Below are 14,437 nucleotides of genomic sequence, written 5' to 3'. Positions count from 1 at the left end.
GATGACAGTGAACGATTTATAGATAATTCTCACTATGCACAAGTGGGCTACCTAACCCTTGTATGGTGTTCATGTGATGGTAATGATACACCTTGCTTATGCGATTCTTTCTTCATAATTAACAACTCTCTTCATCTCTCTATTTCTTTCTCTTTGTTTTTTCTCCCCCTCTCTCAGACAAACACATACATACAAATACTCTCTCTCTCTCTCTCTCTCTCTCTCTCTCTCTCTTTCTCTCTCTCTCTTATACAAGGAAAATTTCACGATGCATCATATTTCCAAAATACTTCAAATGTAATTTGCATTACAATTGGACATCTTTGATCATTCCTTAGTTCTGAGTTAGTGGTGCCAATAACTATCTACAAGACTACCAATAGGTATATTTTTCTAATATAAATCATACTTTCATTATTTATCTTACATAAATGTGTTTATAAAGTTTTCTTACTAAGGCATTGTACTTATTTCTATAAGGATTACATTTTTATAATCAAGTGTTTTTTTTGTTATACAAAGAAATAAAAATGCTTAATTAAATAAATAATCATTGAAAGTAAAATGCTACTCCTTGCATTAAACTTATAAAAGAATGAATACACATGGACAAAGGCACATTCATGCTTCTACTTGCTGTAAATCAGCTATAACATCCTCGTAAGCATCAAGATGATTTTGTAGGCAATGGTGAAACTTCAACATTTGATTTGGGAGGGCTGAAATATATTATGTATAAAATTGGTAAGAAGAGGGAACACATTCTAAATTGTATATTTTTGCACCTAATATATATAAAATCAAAGTTTAGGGACAGTTTCGAACCAAACAATCCGGGAGAGGGGGGGGGGGGGTTTCGCCCTAATAAAGCTCTGCCAATGCTTGTAGGGTGTCATGGTGGAATTTTTTGAGTTTGATCTATTTTTCAAAAGGCTTTAGGGTTTATTTTTGTATCCATATGTCATGTACATAATTACTTGCATGAACATGTTTGTTTTATATATATATATATATATATATATATATATATATATGTATATATGAAATGGCAAATAATCATAAAAAGAAACCCAAAACAGCAGCAAGTAGTTGAGCAAGGGAGTAATAAAACAGATCAGAGAGGAAAAGCAAACAATACTACAACATTTTGCTCACGATTTAGACTAAAAAAAGGAAAATGGATAGCAACTCCATTCCATCCAACTTTCCATTCCATTCCTCCTGTGTTTGTTCCATTCAAAAGTTTGAGCTATAATGGAGTCTGTAGTCTTGGTAGGGTTTACTCCAATCTTTTTAAAAATTATATCATTCCTGGTCAGCCATATGCTCCAAATGGTAGAGTATACTATCATGCTCAACAGATGCCTTTTCTTGGGATAATTCCCCCATGTTTCAGCAAAATCAATGAGGTCTCTTACATTCCCAAATGGCCTATATTGAATCCCACACCACCGGAAAATCCAATCGCGAATTGTATTTGAGAATTCACAGCCAATCAGTAAATGGTTAGTGGATTCATCACAGGTACCATACAATGAACAAGTCGTGTTTTGGACCATTATACCCCTCTGAGCTAATGCATCAGCTACTGGAATTCTTTCCATAGCAGCCCTCCATATAAAGCATTTGACTTGTAAAGGTAGGCTTTTTGACCAGCAAATCAAAGGTCCTTTGTATTGGTTGATTTTCAAGTCCACCATCCGCCGTAGACTGTTCACAGTGTAGATACCTTTTGAATTGGGTTTGAAACGGAAACCAACTTTGAGTGATTGACTGAGATTAACTGATCAAACCAACTTGTGAAACTCATGTAACTCTAGAAGAGAGACAACATCAAAAGAGGTGGTTCTCCATTTCCATGCAAACCCGGAACTGCATAATCTATCCATCAGGGAGCATCTTTTAACTAACTGAAGATTGTAGAGTAATGCAAATCTGGCCTGCAGAGGGGTATCTCCGCACCATATGCCTTTCCATAAAATAATTTTGATATCCGTACCTGGCACTAGGGAGAAAAAACCATTTGGGTCGATATTATAACTCAAAAGACTCATTATTGCTTTTGAAATATTACTCCAGACTCCAGTTGCGTTTTTCTTAGTAAGGTAATAGGCTGGGTGCTTGTCGAGATTGTAAATGCTGTTTATGACCTCTGCCCATATATATCCAGTTTCGTTCTTAAGTCTCCACCACTACTTGGTGAGTAGTGCGATATTTTGAGCTTTCAGTGTACCAACCCCTAGTCCACCGTTATTTTTTCCTGCTGTCACCTTATTCCAGCCTATCCAGTGTAGTTTTCTTTTTTCATCTGTACTACCCAACAAAAATCTTCTTCTAAGCATTTCCAATTCATCCAAGACTCCTTGTGGTGCTATGAATAAAGATAGATAATATGTAGGCAGACTTCCCAGCACCGACTTAATTAGAGTCAGCCTGCCTCCAAATGATAAGGAATTTGCTTTCCAGTTTGATAGTTTTGTCTGAAACTTGTTTATTACTGGTTTCCAATTTTTTTTAATAGCATGTTGGCTCCCACTGGCGCCCCAAGATAAGTGAATGGAAAAACACTTTTTTGACATCCTAGAACTTGCGCCATGGTTTGTATTTCATACTCGGGAACACAGATACCAAACAAGTGAGATTTTTGGAAATTGACCTTAAGCCCTGACGAGATCTGAAAACATTTGAAAATCCTAGACATGTTTTTAATGCTTCTGGGATCCCAGAATCCTGAGAAAATGGCATCATCTGCATAAAAAAGATGTGAGACTGTTGGCCCGTTATTCGGAAGCTTCACCCCTTGAATAAGCAATCTGTCAACATCACCTTGAATTGTCGTATGAAGCCCTTCCATGGAGATTAGGAAGAGAAAAGGCGAGAGGGGGTCACCCTGCCTCACTCCCCTAGTGATTTGGAATTCAACCGTGGGAGTCCCATTTACTAAAACGGATGCTCTTGCTGATGATAAGCACCCAAGGATCCATTTTTTCCATTTATTCCCAAATGCCATTTGTTCCATCACTGAATCCAGGTAGCTCCAGTTTATTGTATCAAACGCTTTCTCGAAGTCGACTTTGAAGAGGAAGATTGACAGTTTGGTTTGTTTTGCCCAATTATAAATTTCATTCATAGCGAGTGGGTTGTCAAGTATATTCCTACCACATATAAATGCCGATTGCACTTCATCAACGACCGATCCTATAAACCCTTTTAAACGATTTTCTAAGACTTTAGCAACGATCTTATAAATACACCCTATAAGACTGATAGGTTTATAGTCTGTAAGCGATATCGGGTCTTTCACCTTCGGGACCAAAGTTATAAACGATGAATTGCACCCCTTCGAGAATGAGCCGGTTTCTTCAAAATGATGGATGTAACGGATAATATCATCTTTCATGCAATCCCATTTCTCCTTAATGAATTTGAACGTATACCCGTCAGGCCCAGGAGCTTTCTCAGCACCACAACCCCAAATGGCAGCTTTGATTTCTTCAATTAAGAAAGGGGATTCTATAAGGGAACGTTGAGAAGGAAGTAGTTTTTTAAAGAGTGGGCTGATCAACTTAGGCATGATAGGAAATGGTTCATGGAATTTGGCGCTGTAATAATCAAATACTTCCTTCTTAATTTCTTATGGGTCAGAGGACCATGAGCCGTTTATATTGATGCCGTGTATACTTCTTTTGCTATAATTGATCTTTAGCATTCCATGAAAGAATCGAGTGTTCTCGTCCCCATCACAAAGCCACTTAATCTTGGCCTTTTGCTTTAGATCCAACTTTTTCGCCTGTTCTAGTAATCTGATCCGAGTCTTTGCATCTCTTTTAAAGTCAATTTCCGATACCGATAAAGGACGAGATTCAGCTTCAAGGTCAAGAAACTCCACATGGTCTCTTAACTTTTTTAGGTCGCCTGTCTCCTTTATATCTTTCCCTATCCTCCAAGCCTTGAGCTTATCCTTAAGGTGTCGGAGTTTATGTAGCAGGTAACTGTCTGGGTTCCTATAACCTTGAAAGGTGTTCCAAGCAGAATCAAAAACCACATTGAAGTCTTTATTGCTTAGCCAGGAATTAAAAAATCGAAATGGTGGAGGGCCAAAGTCGGCATTGGAAGGTTTTAATAGAATCGGAGAGTGATCAGAATGCTCACGTGGGAGAGCAATCGACATGGATAAAGGTTGTATCTTGATGAAGTTTTGGCATACTAGGAAACGGTCTAATTTGCTCAGTTTGAGACCGTCATCCCGCATATAAGTGAAGTTTCTACCACCAAGTTTGAATTCATGAAGTCCAACCTTCGAAATGAAGGAATTGAAGTCAGAGGCAGTGTAGTGATAGAAAGTGGAGTCGAGCCTTTCGCTATTATACCTCACAGCGTTAAAATCCCCACAAAATACCCAGTTTCCCACCTGATTCCTTTTAAGCTCTAATAGTTCATCCCATAAAGAGCGTTTATCGATTACGGATTGAGGCCCATAAACGTTAACGATCGTAGTGATTCCAGGGAACCCAATCCAAACCCCAGAGGAAGCAATGAAGTTCTTGGATTGGACCGTGTGAGATTTTCGAAATATTAAAGGGTCCCAAATGCTTATAATACCTCCAGACCCTCCCGTTTGATTTACATGATCACATTCGAATTTTGCAGACCCCCAACAACTATTCACATCAATTGCATTAAAGTATGATACCCTTGATTCCTGAAGACAGATGAAGTCAACCTTTTGAGAAAGTTTTAGTTTGCGTACCCAATCTACTTTGTGCGATTCCCCAATCCCCCTGATGTTTAAGGTCATAATATTCATTGGATGACCGTTGGTTTCCATCACCCGCGATTCCTCTTCGTACGAGATCGTCGTCTCTGTCGATTTGAAATCCAACTTCGTTTCCAATTCTAATGGTGCTGTTAATTTCATTGGTTGAGGAATAATCATCGGAGGAAGAGTTACAGCCTGAGAGGTCAGAATTCGAGATGGTTTTGTTTAAATCCAATGAATGGATCGAAGAGCTTGATAACGACATGACTGGAATAGCAGCAGCCAGCAGAGGCTGGCAGCTGCCGATCAAGTAAAGGGGGATCGAAAATTCTTCGAGGAGTGATTGACGAAGCAAAAGCTCTCTCGATTTTCCTTCTTTTACCCATAGAATCACCGATTTCAAAATCCAAGCGAGAGTCTTGCTGATGTGTGTTTGGAATATTGGGCGTGGACAATACGAGGAGAGTGGGCTCAATAAGACTGGGTCCATGTGATGATATTTGGGCTTCTGGTGGGTTTTTTGAGTTTGGATCTGGTGATTGCCCCATATCCGAATGAGAAGAAACTGGATGATCTTTTATTCCGGTGTTATCGGGAATCCCCGCCTCGTAATTAAAGGTCTAATCCCGAGGAGTCGCTACTTCATCCACAATTAATGTCGCATCCAAAGTTCCAATGTTTCCCGGAACTTGCTCTGCCTCCGGCATCAATCCCCTGTTGATGGTTAAGACTTCGTCAAGATTCATATTATCCGGAACAACCTGCTGCTTTAATTCACCCTCCTCTAACTCTTATGTTTGCTTCTTATCCCAGGTGTCCGATATCCCATCCTCATCAGACTCAGTGATTGAATTGGCATCATCATCATTGATTCCGACATTCTTAAATACTTCCTCTTCCTCATCTGAATCATAATCCATTTGTGGTGTTGCAGAGTTGTGAAAGAAAGGGTGCCAATTGTAATCATACTCGACAACACCCACTGTATATGATTTATTTTTGGACTTACAAACCGCAGTGCTATTAACCCGGTCTAGTTTGGAGGTAAGGATGCATGCAGTTCCATACGAGAGATCCAGGTTATGCCAAATTTGCCCATCCACTTATAGAGGTTTCCCAAAGATACTGGCAATGGTTGTAAAGTTCTCCTTAGAACGAAGAGCAATTGGGACACCAGTGATCTAGACCCATGCTAGTCTTTCTAAATTTGGTTCCTCATAAACACCCATTCTCAACCATTTGAACCAACGGTTCCAAATGTGTTTTTCCTTTAGAAACTTCGCCGCATCAATTTGGATGTTGAAGCGGATAACCACTCTCAATCCGCCTATGTAGAATAGATCCTTTGAGTAGTTACCTTTAGCCTGTATGAGTTTCGGCAACTCCATAAGAAGATGGAGGTTTGTTACTTCTCCCAACAGAGCGTAGTCGTTCCAAGCAGCCATGGTCGGGACATGCTTGAGGGCCACAATGATAGGTGCTTGAGTATCAGTATGTAACTTAGAACCCACCACCTCTGCGTAGGATCTGCCATTCTGGTTAACTACCGGAGCATATTGTCTTGTCTTAAACGAGGTGGGTTGGGAATGAACCCCGTGATGCTTACTTCTTTCTCTCGGAGCCTCTGACTTCGCTTTGTCTTGCTTTCCATATTTAGAGATGTTCACCTTGAGGATACTGTGCCCACATTTCACCTTTTGCATGGATCTTTCCAGTTCACCAATGTTCTTCACCCCTTCAAATTTGACGAATCCAAAATACGTGCCCCCTTTGTCTTTCCTTCCTGGAATGTAGACGTCTACTATTTTCCCATTACTCTAAATGCTCTGTAATTAGTTTTTGGTTGAAACATTATATTTTGATATAATTTTTAGTTTTTGACAAAACGCTATAGTTTAAACAAAAAGTTTCGTTTGGTAGTATGATCATTTAACTTTTAGTTTAAACAAAACGCTCTAAATCTAAAAGGTACTTCATGTAGTGTTTAAAAAAAACGATACTGAGCATTTAAAATCAATTTTCATAATTACCCTTAAAAATATATTTATATATTTATTTATTTTTTATTAATTGTCCGTTTATGTAATTTTATATATTTCAAAAGCTCCAGCTAGTTTTGCCAAACACTCATATAATAAATAAAAGTTATAACTTCCCACTACTCGCTACCCGCTACACGTTACATGCTATCCATTACCAACTACCTTCTTCCAGCTAACAGCTACTTTTACCGAACACACCTAAGAAAATATGTTCATATTTTTTCCATTTAATAATTTTAGGGTCCCCTCAGCACCAGGTGGGGGTCCATCCCCTAGTTACCGTACGGTTGGTTGATTTTTGTTTTTTAGAATTTCTCTGCAAACACACCAACTGAATTACCCATGTAACCCATACCAAAGCCTAGTTTGGAGATCTGTTGCAAAATATTAAAAATCTATTATAGTTGATATTTAGGAGTTGATATTTAGGAGTTTAAACCATGTGATTTTATAATCTTAACCACTGTGTTCCAATCCCTAGGAAAAAAATTATACAATAATTATTGTAAAGAAAACTAATTACCTTTCCTCGAAATAAGAACAAAGAAATATGAGTCAACTTAGATCGGCTATTCTTGTATCATTGACTATAACATGTAAATAACTACAAAACATACATCTATAACCCAAAAAAAGAAAACTAATTAGACATATTCCGCTATGTTCGATTTAAACTTAGATCTTGAAAAAGCCAATGTGGTCTCTTTTTATCTTCATTGTACAATGTACTTGAATTCAGTACATTCGTTTTCATCTTGGTCTTAGAGTCGCTTCCTCCCGTTTGATGCAGACGGTTTTCTGATAATCTCTTACTTGCGCTAGGCCCGATACTTAACGTCAGTTCTACATCGTTAGGCCCTGTTTTGTCATCGTGAATGCCACTACTATCTCCACATGACGTATCTTCCATGGCAGATCTTGAAAGATCAAACCCTACTCTTTTATCAAGACTGTTAATATCCAAAGTAGCCCGTTGGCATTCAGGATTTCTTCTAATATCGTTTCTGAAGGTTCCCATCAGACTCTTTTGAACGTTATATAATCGATGAAGCTCCCGTACCTATAAACCAATTTTCATAACAATAATATTAGTTAGCAAGAACACAGAATCATGATAAAATAAAAAAAGTATCACAAACCTGATGTCTAAAAGTATCTTCATGCTTCAACATTGTCTGTTTTATGAATTCTAGATGGTGGTTTTCGAGCATCTTATTTTTTCAATCCAAAGCTAATGATACACAATAAGGGTAGTTGGGTGACTCTCTGATGATAACGAAACCTGTTATTCCATAAAGCGATCATCCAATGCCGAGAAATATGAGTTTGTTGCTAGTAGAAATATGGGCATGCTCTAGTTTTGATCCCATGCCTACAAGAGCCATGGAGCATTTATATCCAAATATGGTACAAAAAGCCATAGGAAAATAAACCACCAAAACAGAATAAAGTCGAACTAGTGCCCTCACATCCACAAATTGCCAATTCATAATAGTAGTTTAATTTCTCACATTTTACTTGGCGTTTTTCATCTTAACCTTATTTTGATATGCATTATAAGCTTGTTTTACAACCTAGTTATGCATAATGGTATAGGTTTATTAATTGTAACGTACGTCCAAAATGATATAGATATACAGCACTAGTGAGGAAGTGGAGACAATGGATAGTTGAACCCAAGTCATAAATCTTTGATGACGAAAAGTCAAAATTCAACCACCATGGATGATTTGAGTCGTAACTAATACCAACAAAGATCTAAAAGTCAAACTAGATTGCAAATGCAGTATCGAAATTTGCATATAATCGAAACCTCTTAGGCCTTTGCCAAAAGTAAATTGATAGTTGGCCCTAGCCATATCTTTGGTCGGGGACTTCTTGAGATCATGAAAATATGTCATCAAGCACTTATTAAACTGGTGTAGTAATCCGATTTCAAAAGTGTATATTTAATAGAATTTTTCTGTTAAAAAGCACTTAATAAATGTAAGTTCTACTGTTTGACTATATCCCGTAAAACTTGTTTTATTTTACCTTTTTTCACTGTTGAAATGGATAGATTCATATTAAAATACAGTCTTTATAGTAGTATATTATTCTGGATCTGAGATCCAAGATTCATACTAGAACTACGACAATTAAATAAAAGTAAGAAGTTAAGCTTTTCATAGAACTGATTCGAAGAGAAGAAAAATGAACTCCGGTTCTACATGTCAATACCAGAAACAATGAACAGCAAATCCTTGATTTCTGAAATTGTAAATATATGCATCCACATTATGAGGAGAACAAACAAAACCAAAATATGGATACATATCAAATTATCAATAGCATAAAGCGACTCGTACTTCATGCAACCAAAGATTCAACAAAAATGTCTTAACGTATTCACCTTGAAAAACGTCATTATTTGAGAAGAAAACGCATGTACCTGGTAAATGAACGCCACCACACAATTGCCTATAAACTTTACAAAGAACGGCTGATTTCAGTGGCCAGAAAAAACGTATAGAAGAGCCTATCGGCAAGCAAACCCAAGTGTCGATTTGACCAAATATATCTCCAAAGAAAAAGGGGTAAAAGGATGAGATTTGTTTGAGAAAACGACAATGCTTTTAGGATGAATTATGGGTGTGTTAATAATTCAAGATGGACAGGCTGTGAAAGAGAGAGGGAGAGAGAGAAAGAGCTGGTGCAAGCAGTATGTTACATGCATAATATATTCTGTTTAAGGTTGTATTTTAATGAACCATGTGTTTTGAATCTTGGGTAGGGACCTTATAAGGGAAAGAAGCAAGGACGATGCTGCCGGTTGTGATTAAAATATATGTAACTTTGTATCACAAGATAGCCGGAAGATTGGGATGCAAAAATTTGAAAACTTGGGTCCTTGGTGTAGGGCCTGCATGTAAACAATATATTCCAGACAACACCTAAATGTAAATCAGGGATGTTGAAAGCAAGGCTGCAAAAACCAAATGTATATTCTATTACCACAACAAATAGAAATATTTATCCTTAAAATATTATATTTCTCCATAATCATTTTAAATATATATATTTTTTCTTTTCAATTACATAAATGTGAAATTTTGTAAAACGTTGTTGATAACATCTATTTTATACATGTATTCGATGCGTTATCATATTATTTTGAGTTGTATTTTGTTGTTATTTAAAACAAAAAGTGCTTAATATGCTTTGCATAATTGTTAGTAAAAATATAATGTCATGTTGGAACAAAAGTAAGCAAATTGGCTGGAAATGGAGCTCGAATACAAAAGCTGGAAAATGTGTTGAATAGTAGGCGACACACTTAAGCTTCATATGCGACGCACTTCCATCAAGTTTACTTGTAGTTACGTGAAAAACCACTAAGTCGCGACATGTCTGTACGCAACACGGTTGCTGCGGAAAATCTATTAATATGTATTAACTTTAACCTAATCACGAATAATTATCATAGTTTCATCATTAGATCACATTAGTCAACAAGTAACCTCAGAACAACCGTTTCGAGAGTTTGGAAGGCGGCCGGATGGCCATTAAGTTAATATGGAGCAGAGATATGAGGGATCAAAGATCAGAAACGCTTGAGAATTCATAGAGTTTGCTTTATTCACCATATTTGGCGTTCACTGTGATTTTCGTTATGTTTTAATTTTTGATTTGGGGTCTTAAAATGAATCTTTGAGATATTGGTTTGATTACTATGTGGATATAGATAGTTATTTAATTTATTGGCGAGTTAATGTAGTTAGAGGACCAATCTACTATGTTTGCTTGAATCATTCTTGTTTTATGGCATTAAAATTGATGTAAGTAATGATGGACTAAATCCTAGAGTTGGGTTAATAAACAATGAACATGAATGTGTGTGCTTGCATTAGATGAACATTAGTACATGAATTAATTCTAATGTCCATTAATATTAATAAAGATCAAATATTGCATAATACGAACTTAAGATTGAGAAGTTGGATAGTTAATTGCATGACCATTATGTTAATTGTCTTTATGATCCATAGGTTGAAATTTGACCAAAAGGCTAAACAATTTTATGGATCAGTGAAAAATCAACATATGTCAAATACACATAGTAATCAACCATAGTTTTGAGGTGTGGTCTAATTTGAGTCTAAGTAATTAATATGATTTGTTTCTATTCAATTTATCTTTAGTGATAATTTTGACTTTATTTGAGTTTAGTATTCGATTACCCCTTTTTTTGTGTGTTTTGTTTAATCGATAATCAAACATCCAAAATTAACTGAACTCGTGACGCGTCCCAAAGCCATGTGTGACGCATCTCAAAAACAACGATATATATATATATATATATATATATATATATATATATATATATATATATATATATATATATGACTAAATTTGGTCAATGCTTTTTATCGTTAGGTTGTCCAAATTCGTGATACGTAGTACAGCACCACATATCATGATGAGTAAGCTGAAAACCAAACTCTTGTTATTTTTGTAACTGTTTAGTTTACTTTTCCTCTACTTCTAGGAAATATGGCACCTAGGATTCAAAGAAAACAAGTGTAGATCCCATATAATTGTTCGGCACATACATACCTATAGTTTGAAAATACATTATCAGTAGGTGGCAAGAACAACTACATTACTAGGATGATTAGATTGTTGTCTAAACGATTCAATATTTCACAAGCATTGAGATGAGACTTTGCTGAAGAGCTTGGTTTGATAGATCAATTGACGTAATATATAACATGAGTACTTCATGATGATGTTGGCATGCATTTATTAACATGTCATGACACCTTGGATTCAGAGTAAGCAAGTCAGTGTCATGCATTTAATCCTTTCCAAATTTTGGGTAAACATGAAACCATTAAACATGTCTTACTATAGAATGATTCTGCAAAATCTGTCCTTAAGCATTATAGATAACCAAGAGTTTATGTCTTCTATAACGAAGATATTTTAACCTTCCATAACATGGGTACTAACCCTTCTAACTACCCGAAACTCTCATGTCAATGCATTCTCTCATATCAGACAAGTAGGATGCTAAAACCAAACATCAATTTAATAATGACATTTTAATAAAAAAATATGTCCAAAACAAACATTTCATGCAAAGCACAAGCATACCATAAATGCCAGATAGAAATTAAGTTTCTAATATTGAATGGTCAACCAATTTGAATGGTCAAAGAACACATATGCATGCATAAGCGAATCAATAATCATCACATGATCTAATATGGAATCTCAAAGTAACTAGTTAAAGTTAGGTTAGCAAGGCCTCATGAAACATCCTTAGAACGAATGAATCATAATAAGGATCAATAAAAATGAACAATTAACTCAATTAAATCATATGTCAACTATAGCACAACTCCTTTTAGCTTAAGTGCAACCTAACCATCAACTTAGGGTTTCAAATTCTCACATTCCATAATTCAAGATAAAATGAACTATTCTATGGGTTAAATAGTGATACCTTGATATTTTATAGTATTATAAAAGCATTAGAACTCATTCAAATCATAAAGGAATCATCAAATTCTAGTTTATTAAGGCTAGGGTTGGTAAACACCAAAAATCTCTATCAAATTGCAATTACAAAATTATAGAAGGAGTTGATGTTGAAGTGATGTTCTAGAGATGTGAACGTAACTAAAGCTACATTGATTCAATAAGAATAAAAATGAAAAAAAAGTTTTGATGTAGATCTAAACCCTAGACATATAGATAGCTACAAAATTCTAGAGTTGTAAAGATGATGAGGAACAATGGTTTGATTTTCAATACTTCAATGACAAGCTTGAGGTCTCTGACATAAAAAGGAAAATATAAAATACTAACATTTCAAATGGATTAACAGATTTTGAATTAAGGAGGGAAGAACAAGCTCTCATATTCAGCTCAAACTATCAAAGATGGCAAAAATGGTCCATTTAGGCTTAGCTTTCTTCTTTTTTGACCACCATTTGAAATGGAAATAACTAACAACTCTATAATTTCTATAACTAACAATTCTCGATCCATTTTATGACATTTCAACTCCTCTTTGGCCTCTTGGGTTAAATCTTAATAGTTCATAATTTGGTAAGATTAGTCCTTCTAATCATAATTTCTTAAATTTGACACAAATAGGCTTCTAATGATTTCCTATATATAGGGAAAAGTAAATATGTGGTTGTCATGGATGTAATATTAGGTATAAAACATCAAAATTGACTTCATTTTGATTAAAAACACATTTTTTTTCTCATTGTTAGCTTCTTTCTATAGCTTTTGGGCTTATATTATTTTGATTTCATAATTTATCCCCAACATTTATGTATTTCTAATGTGTTTTTTTATATTAGACCTCTAGTAGGCTTCATAATTTTTGACACCTACCATATACGTACTTGCATGATTCTTTTTTATGTGTTATGGGAAGAAATTTATTGAGTTTTTAATGAACGATTTTAATCTTTCATTATAGTTTTCTATATTAAATTTAAATATGATGACTTATAAGTAGTTGATAATGTATTCTTATACATAATTTGTGGTGCAAAATTAAATATTTAAAACTCCATAAAAATATGTACATAGCCTATCATCTAGTCTAACTAGGGATACAAGAAAGATGGTAGAGAGATTTGATTGTATTTTGCTAAAATTATGTAGTTTTTGATGGTTTTATACCTAATATTAGGTACATGACAATCACATATTCTCCAAACCTATATATATATATATATATATATATATATATATATATATATATATATATATATATATATATATATATAGCAGTTTTAGGTGTGGCGTATAAGAATAAAGTTCACTACTTGGTTGCACTAAAAGATAGTACATGAAAGCATGATCAAATCTACAAGGACACAACATAAAGGTTAATGCGTTTTTATGTAAGACACATACTAGTCAAAATACGAAAAATATAACATAGTGTGTTTTTGTTTAAATGTTAGATAAACTAAATTACAGTAAATATAATTGCATAATAATAAACTTAAAAGATCAATATTAAAAGATGTTTTGGTTCTATTGGGACTCTGATAATTTTGAAATTAATCCACATATGGTTTTTTAGTAGGCCTACTAACTAACCTCGTATTGAAAATACTAATAATCTCTAATAAATTTTCTTTTACCAAGTGATTTAGCCAAAACTATCTCTTTGAGTTAAACCTAACTTTTGTACTAAATAAAATAAGATTTTAAATAAATCAGTAAAGTTGCATTATAATATGTGTAAATTTCTAGTAGTATCCAAAAATTCTTAGAAGCTCGGAAGCGTAAAAGTATGTGATTTTCAGTTTATACTAGAATTAAATACCAACGTGGAACCAATCTGGTACTTGTTACTTATTACTAGTTGATTAAAACAATTACAGATTTTAAAACCTGATTAACAAGATTAGCTTAATCATAATTTAGGTGGCCATTCTAAAAAGGAATTCTAATCAAATATGCAATACAAAACTGAAACCAGTAGATAGAAACACAAATTAGTAACCAAATCTAATGACTAATCACATACAACTTGTTTGCATAACTCAAAACTACGTTTTTTAGGCAAACATGGCTAAAAACGAATGAAAGATACAAAAATAAAGACTACAAAGTAAAT

General features: G+C 34.8%; 1 protein-coding gene and 1 long non-coding RNA gene across 2 annotated transcripts; both read right to left on the bottom strand.

Moving 5' to 3' along the window:
- Nucleotides 1-3,634: 3,634 nt before the first annotated feature.
- Nucleotides 3,635-4,918, bottom strand: LOC145045958 (uncharacterized). The gene has a single exon (XM_078994249.1). It carries the CDS (start codon nt 4,916-4,918, stop codon nt 3,635-3,637), a length of 1,284 nt encoding a protein of 427 aa, XP_078850375.1.
- Nucleotides 4,919-7,301: 2,383 nt separating this feature from the next.
- On the bottom strand, nt 7,302-9,522 carry LOC145046622 (uncharacterized). The gene is made up of 3 exons (XR_013682034.1): nt 9,233-9,522; nt 7,941-8,173; nt 7,302-7,861 (listed from the first exon to the last, which is right to left on the bottom strand). It is a non-coding gene; the product is annotated as an uncharacterized LOC145046622 (long non-coding RNA).
- Nucleotides 9,523-14,437: the final 4,915 nt, after the last annotated feature.

The sequence above is a fragment of the Lactuca saligna genome, chromosome 5 (assembly GCF_052625555.1).
Source record: "Lactuca saligna cultivar CGN05327 chromosome 5, ASM5262555v1, whole genome shotgun sequence".
NCBI classification, from domain to species: domain Eukaryota; kingdom Viridiplantae; phylum Streptophyta; class Magnoliopsida; order Asterales; family Asteraceae; genus Lactuca; species Lactuca saligna.
This window is presented reverse-complemented; position numbering and strand designations above follow the sequence as displayed.

What these genes read in the sequence shown, in the direction of transcription:
- LOC145045958 (XM_078994249.1), bottom strand. Translation starts at nt 4,918, where the DNA reads ATGAAATTAACAGCACCATTAGAATTGGAAACGAAGTTGGATTTCAAA.